The 7,113-nt window shown below is 31.1% G+C and overlaps 2 protein-coding genes across 7 annotated transcripts in view; one reads left to right on the top strand and one right to left on the bottom strand.

The window, feature by feature from the left end:
* Rgl (Ral guanine nucleotide dissociation stimulator-like) overlaps positions 1-3,968 on the bottom strand; it is a 16,097-nt gene extending 12,129 nt beyond the window's left edge. The window contains exons 1-8 of one of the 6 annotated variants that reach the window (XM_014416975.3): positions 3,498-3,968; positions 3,313-3,417; positions 2,869-3,068; positions 2,703-2,765; positions 1,166-1,347; positions 575-696; positions 271-474; positions 80-190 (exon numbers count right to left, since the gene is read on the bottom strand). In XM_014416975.3, the coding sequence (XP_014272461.1) occupies positions 80-190; positions 271-474; positions 575-696; positions 1,166-1,347; positions 2,703-2,765; positions 2,869-3,068; positions 3,313-3,417; positions 3,498-3,521 (1,011 nt within the window). In that variant the 5' untranslated portion in view covers positions 3,522-3,968. Of the gene's footprint in view, positions 1-79; positions 191-270; positions 475-574; positions 697-1,165; positions 1,348-2,702; positions 2,766-2,868; positions 3,072-3,312; positions 3,418-3,497 lie in introns of all 6 variants that reach the window. The other 5 variants (XM_024360504.2, XM_024360505.2, XM_024360506.2 and 2 more) reach the window with 5 other exon arrangements.
* A 47-nt stretch (positions 3,969-4,015) lies between these two features.
* The window catches only part of LOC106678464 (tetratricopeptide repeat protein 19 homolog, mitochondrial), an 8,846-nt gene continuing 5,748 nt past the window's right edge, over positions 4,016-7,113 (top strand). The window contains exon 1 of the mRNA XM_014416977.2: positions 4,016-4,412. Coding sequence (XP_014272463.1) covers positions 4,128-4,412 — 285 coding nt within the window. The 5' untranslated portion in view covers positions 4,016-4,127. The remainder of the gene's footprint in view (positions 4,413-7,113) is intronic.

Genomic DNA, 7,113 nt, shown 5'->3' on the forward strand with positions numbered 1-7,113 from the left:
CAACAACAACAACAAGATATAAGGTTTACTGTAATAAGCAAGTTTTCATATTTTTTAAAAAACAATGAAAATCCCTCACCTTATCTTTTGGTAACAATGACCATGTTTTGTGAAGCCTATACACAGGATTGCTTTGCAGACCTGATATAATTGCTTTTAATGAAGAAAAGTTTTTGAGAACTCTTAATTCCTGCAAAAATTAATTAAATCAGTACAGGAAATTTTCCTTATTTATTTCCAATAGATAACTAGTAATAGAATATTAATTACCTGAGCAATATCAATCCAAGCAGCAATTATCACTGACCTAGGACTAGAGGTGTGTAACAATACAGTGGATATCACCCGCAATGACACTGCATTGAATTGGGTTACCGTAGCGAGTACTGTTGCAGCTTCCTCAGCACGCTTTTTTTCTCTTCTAGACCAAACACCACCCAGGCATTGGTGAACAACTACTTTTTTAAAAAGTTCCTATCGAGAAAAAAAAAATGTAATGTTAAGATAGGGAATTATATGTTATATCATTTCTCACACAAATTAAAACTGAAAGAATGATAAAATAAATTATTACCATATCAATTTTTGTCAGCTGCTCGGCAAAGTGAAGGTGAGGAATGTCAGGAAACATGTATGGTGGTTGAGTGGATGTTGTATGCAGGCAAAGACTGCTGCCATTATAGAGCGAATAAACATCTGAAGAAGTAAGATAATGTTATTGCGAAGTTTTGTAATCATTAAAACACCAGATTGTTATTAAAAATAAAGAATCCATAAAAAAAAAAAAAAAAAAAAAAAAAAAAATGAAAGAAGAATGATACTGAATAAGGATAAACAAATCCCTGGCAATCTTAACAAAGCTGAGAGAGTGGCTTGTTTTCACCAAGTGACACCAAATTTACACTTAAGTAAAATTATCAATAATTAACAAATAATTATTAATAATTTCACAATTATATCAATACTTAATGAAGTTTATATTTGGTCACGTAACATAAAGTTACACCTTTTTCTTTGTAGATAACAAAAATACCTCTTACAGAATTGTCACTTGTACATCTTGGCTTTTCATCTACCCATATATATATAATTTGAATTTCATTTTTTAAATATCAATTAATATGAAACTAAAATACTCGAACTCAATAAATAATGGAGTACTTACCACAAGATTTTGAATGTGACTGCAAGCTCTGAAGCCTATGTTGGACCTTAATGTGAAGTTCTGAATTAGGCAGATGCTGTTGAGTGAAAAGCAACAGCTGGCGGAGCATTGGATGAAGAGGAGGTTGGCTCCAGTCTTCGGGGTAACTCTCCAACCAAACATGAAGAGCACCACATAGCGTCCTTCAAATGTTTATAATTACATTAATTTTGAATAACTTAGCAGGATTTAAAGAAATTTTATTAATACAAATGTATCTGTGTACATATGTATACATATAAAAACTTTTTAAATTTGAAACTAGTGTCTTTGATGCCAAATCTGAAGAAAATCATCACAGTGATTCTCGTATTATGTACTAAATAGAAATGAAGAGGAGGCTACACACCATATGTACTTGGCAGAATTTTTTTATAAGGCTTGTTATAGTAATTCTGAAATAATTTTACATTTATCAATTATGAATGATCAATGTGATGAATTAACATTTGACCATCAGTTTCCCCAGTTTTTTATCTGATTCTCTGACTAATCAAAAAATGGATACACTTTTGGACAAATGACAAGCCAAATTGTAAAACAAAATGTCAACAATGGCTTAACTTCTTCCTGCTTCAAAACATAGAGCAAGAACTTTACTCAAAATGAATTTAATATTAAATTATGAAAATCATTATGTAAAACACTTTATGCAATGTTTACTTGTGTAGACCTTCAAGAAAATGTTGCAAAATTTGAGCTAAAAAAGAGATACCGAAATACGAAAAGTAATGATTAATATCAATAATTGGTCCGGCTATTCATTTTAATAGTTTTGCTAAAATTATAAAGAGAAATTTGCTTTTTTGCTGCTAGAAAGCAGAACAAAAGGAAAGGTATTCCATAAGACAACCTGGATTACCTGAGAAATGAAAAATAAAACTTCTTAGTTAATTTAATGATGAAAAACCAAGCAGGTTAAAATGGAAAGGAGTATATTTAAAAGTAACTCAACAACTCTGCATGCAACCATAAACACAACATTATTCAGAAATATGCCACATGAAATATCAGATCAACATAATTGGAGAAGGTAAATAAAAATACTACAAAATATTACAGTAGTAAATAGAGTAAATAAAATCCCAAGAAAGTATAACAATATATATTTTTTTTTAATTCTGAGTGATATTAAAATATCCAGTCCAGATCATAACAAAGGGAAAAACCTGGAAGGTTTTGCAGAGATCTGTGTGATATCCTAGAGGAAGATTTATAGACCTGAGATTGGACAGAGTTATTTCATGCAATGAGCTTAAACTAGAGCATAAAAAGAACAATAATTTTCTCAACTAAAAGTAAAGTAAAAACTAAAAGTAGTATAAATAATTACTATGTACTGCCTAAATCAAGCTGATGCAACATTCATTAGAAAAAACTGAAAACTTTTAGGGTATATAAGCTCAGTTAATGTGTAGACAAAAATAAATTAAACACAGATGAAATAATTTATTAGCAAAGCTATTCAAATAAACTAATAAAAATCAAGCAAACTTACTTTCTATGTTGCTCTGCAACCTGAGGAGGAAGATCTAACTCATTATTGGCTAGCAGGTCATACCTAAAAATTGATATCTTTAAAAATACTAAAAAGGGAAACCTTTAAAAAATGCAAAGCACTAAACAAAAAAAATGAACAGTAAGGAAAATTGATTCAGTCTCACCTGTCTAAAAGTAACGTTAAAACTTCATGAGGAGAAGCAAATGTTCGGTAGGTAGCAAGAAAAATATTGACATAGGTAGACTCGAGTTCTCCTTCATCAGTGGCTAAGGCTTCAACTAGTCTTTCTAAAGTCCCTGCTTTTAACAATCTTACTCGAACTGTTTCCCATTCTAGATGTGATATTCGTTCACCATTATCTTCCTGCTAACATAAAATCACTCATCGAAAACACAAAAATTACAATTTCTCTAACAAAGTTGGACTTTAAGCCCTGAACATCTTATAAACACTAGAGAGAGAATAAAACAAGATCATGTTTTCATTAGGAATAATAAAAAAAAATATCAATAGATGTAGACTAATTATAATGGAGAAATTTGAATTCAAAGCAGACCTAAGTCTAGAAAAACAATGTGATAACTACTAGTATAAAAAAAAATCTCACTGATTGAACAGAGTGTGTAGGCCGGTGGTAACGCACTTTCTTGAGATAAACAGTATAAATTGCTCCATCTATTCTTTCTTCTCCCCAAAGTTTCCATATTGGTTGCTAGAAGTTCAAAATAGTACAGGTGAAAGTCTCAAATACAAGAAAAACTCATAGGTGAAACAACTAACCCCTATGCTTACCAAGTTATCAACATCCAGGTTCATGTTTCTTAGACATGATTTATAGTTTCTCACCTTCCTATACGTATTCTTAAAGATAGATATGATGATGATTTGAAAGAAATACTTTACAGGAACTAAATTTCAAAAGCACTTTGTGAAAGTGAACACATACGATATAAAATCAAAGAGAACAACGACTTTGAACTCCTCTTCATTAAGCTGAATTAAATACACAAACAAATAATATGATGTATGATGTATCTTAATTATAATTCATGTAACCTCCAACAAAAACATCTTCGGACTACTGAGACAAAACCTCCACTTTAAAAACTCACGGTCTTTAGAGGGGAGAGGTTCCCCGCGATAAATCCGAAATATGAATCATAATCGTCAACACCCTATTCAAGATGTTGGACTCGAAATTACCGAATTAAGCATAGTAAAAGTAGCACAAAAAACAATACTGTAACAAAATTAAAGAAGCATTGCTTCCTGTGATCTATACAGAATGGCACAGCTGGGAAAGCCGACTGTAGCGCTATCTTTTCATGTGTGATGTAGTGACGGGTATTGTTTAAATTCAAATTTTAACACGTTCAAGTACTCACGCAAAATGAAACTCTTCAGAGGAATAAAATTTCATTAATGAAGAAACTATTGACAACATTTAAACGTGCCTTAGATTTGACCATAAAGATAAAGAATCCATGGCAGCCCACTATTAATCAAAATAAAAATATTATTTGTTTAAAACATGTTGGCTCAGAAAAAATATTCTTCAATAAGTTCATGTATTTTACATTTATCGGACTGGGTACCAAAAATTCTGAAAAGAAGAAGAAAGAAGATGAACTAGATAAAGTTGCAAACCAATGGAAAAGAGAAAAAGATGTTTCACAACATATTGCTCTGGCAGAAGTAGCCCTTAAAGTAAGCTCTAGGTTATTTCACTATAGTTAAGTAATATAAAAAACATATAATGATTCTAGATATGATAACAATACCTTCAAGGGTTATTTGAATGGAGCTGTGGTGCTTATTTGTCTGTTCTTGAGAGTTGTACCAAATAATGAATAGATTTGTTATTAACAAGTCAATTTCACATTATAATAACTGAAATAATTGGTCGATTTATTCGTCAAACTAAATGAACTAGTGAGAAACAAATTAATGAGTCACTTCCGTGAGTTCTTTCCGTAATCACTAACACTGACTCATAAAACATTACATCCTACGTATTACTTAATTATTTTTGTAATGAATCATGATAGCTTTGTCACTTTATAATTATAGTTCATACTACAAAAATTAACCAGAAATACTGTATTTATAGGTTTATTTAATGATTCCAAGTAGTCCTTTATTTTTAGAAAAAATTAAAAAGATTTATTGGTGAAAGTTACATATCGCATCTTTTATTTGGCAGTTATACTATCTAAAAAATTATATTTTTCATGTATTGTGCATGGGACGTATTACAAAGATACTTTCAACTTGGGTCACTTTTTAACAAGTAGGGTACATTTGGTATAGTCAGCTGGAGAATTCCAGTAGAAAAAGAAGTCACAGTCAATGGTACAATTGGCGAAATAGCTCCAATAAATTTTTTTTTCTTCTGAAAAAAAATTTCTAGCAAGCCAGTAAAGCAATGTGAACTTCGGCCACTTGTTCTTGTCGACATTGATTTTTTTTTCTTATTTTCTTATATTGTCATATAAGTCAATGTCAAAAATTGGAAAAACAAAAAATCCGTCTGTCTGGCGTAAGCGGCTTTTCAATAAATTTACTGGACATATTTATTTTGTTAATCGTTACCAACATCACAGGTCACACAACGCTAATCTAAAAAGATTCATGTCCCACAGAGAATCTTTTAGGCTTGGGGCACCCCTTGCATATACTTAGAATATCGTTTGTACACGCTTGTGGCATCCTGATCTAAGTCTAGACGGAGATACAACATAAATTGATAGGACCAAAATTATAGAACTCATAAAATTCGTAGCTGTTTGTGCATTTCGTTTTTTAATAGCTAATACCGTTTAGTCACAATATAGTTTTAAAAAAAGTTATTAATTTTGAAGTTTGGTCCACCGTGTTGATTTTTGTAGGGTTTAAACAATAATAATTCTAGGTTTTGGAATTTCCTGGCCGGTTGCAGGCTAAAAGCTCCAATTTAGCCAACTTAAGGTTTGTATCTCAACTGAATGTAGGTAAGAATTTGCACTGATGACAAGTGAAGAAGAAAATGTGGCACTGCCAGAAAGAGTAGCACCAGGGGTGGAATAGTATTTAAATTCAAAATATCAGGTAAGCGCTATTAATATAAAAAATAAAATACATCGATTTTAAGGTGAGAGTTTTATTTTTTGGGAAGATAAACATTAATAATGTCTTGGCCGAAAAAAAAAAAACATTAATAATATTTAAGCCCAAATCTTTAAAAAAAAAAAGCAACAAAATCACTACATCTGTGAAAGAGATAATCCTGGTACAGACATTCAAACAGGCCAATGGCTATGGATTCAGGGGTCTAAACTATTTGATCCTAATACAATACCATCCTTATTTAGACTAAACATTAAAGACAATAAAAAATGACCAAGCTGCCTCCTTCACTCATCCTACCATGTCACTGTTCATCGAAGTTTTCTGATATGTCCTGCTGCTGCTGAAAAGGGGTAAGTGCACTGCTTAGACTTGTGAAAATGGGAGAGAGACTAACATAGAAATTTACTTATATACCAGTTTATAACGTTTCTGTTACAATGTGGAGTTTGTTTACATTGAGTTGTTCACAGAATATTGTAATAATTGTACCCCACTGCTGTTTACAATTTCTAGTAGCCCTGTTAATCAATGAATAGTCTGCTAATCTGTCTCTACTAATCTGGGTTGACAACTCCCCAAAAGTTAGTCAACAGTTCATTAGAAATTATGATTTTTAGAAATGACAAGATATGGGACTAGGTATTATTTTATACAGAGGAGTATATATAATAGATGTCTTGAACCAATATTGATAAACACATTGAAAAAATAGGGTTTTGCATTTCTGAGGTCCATATCTGATATTTTATTCCAGTATATATTACTGTCCGTACCCCCCACGTGGAAATAACTGTAACATTTTTATTCGGTATACTTTTAGGCATTTGTCAATGGTAGTAGTTTTAATCATTCAAAGTTGATCACACTTGTTGGCTTTATCAAAGTCGGTATGTTTCTTTTGTAGGCATTTGGATCTGCATCGTTAATGATTATAGATGAAGTTTTAAAATTATGTTAATGTTTTCGTTTCTTGTCTTCCTAATTTTATCCTGTCTTCTATGAATTTCATTTTACTTTTTATAACTCATTCATCCTTTTTCAGTCCAATCCTCAATTTTTCCAGTCAAAGGTTTCTCCTTGCCATACCCGTGCATTATCCACTTTACTTTCCTTTTTTTTTTCTTTTTTTTTTTGAGTTTGATCATGAGTCTTATCTCCAAATTATCTCAGTGATTTATTTTTTATATTTATAAAATATTTCAATAGCCTAGAATAGTTATTTATTTTGGCTCTTTTTGAGAGGTCTTTTCTATTTGACATCTATTTCTGGGAGTTTATTTCTATCTTTAAATTTGTATGT

This window comes from Halyomorpha halys, unplaced genomic scaffold (genome assembly GCF_000696795.3).
Source record: "Halyomorpha halys isolate HHAL.00 unplaced genomic scaffold, Hhal_1.1 Scaffold144.1, whole genome shotgun sequence".
Classification (NCBI taxonomy): domain Eukaryota; kingdom Metazoa; phylum Arthropoda; class Insecta; order Hemiptera; family Pentatomidae; genus Halyomorpha; species Halyomorpha halys.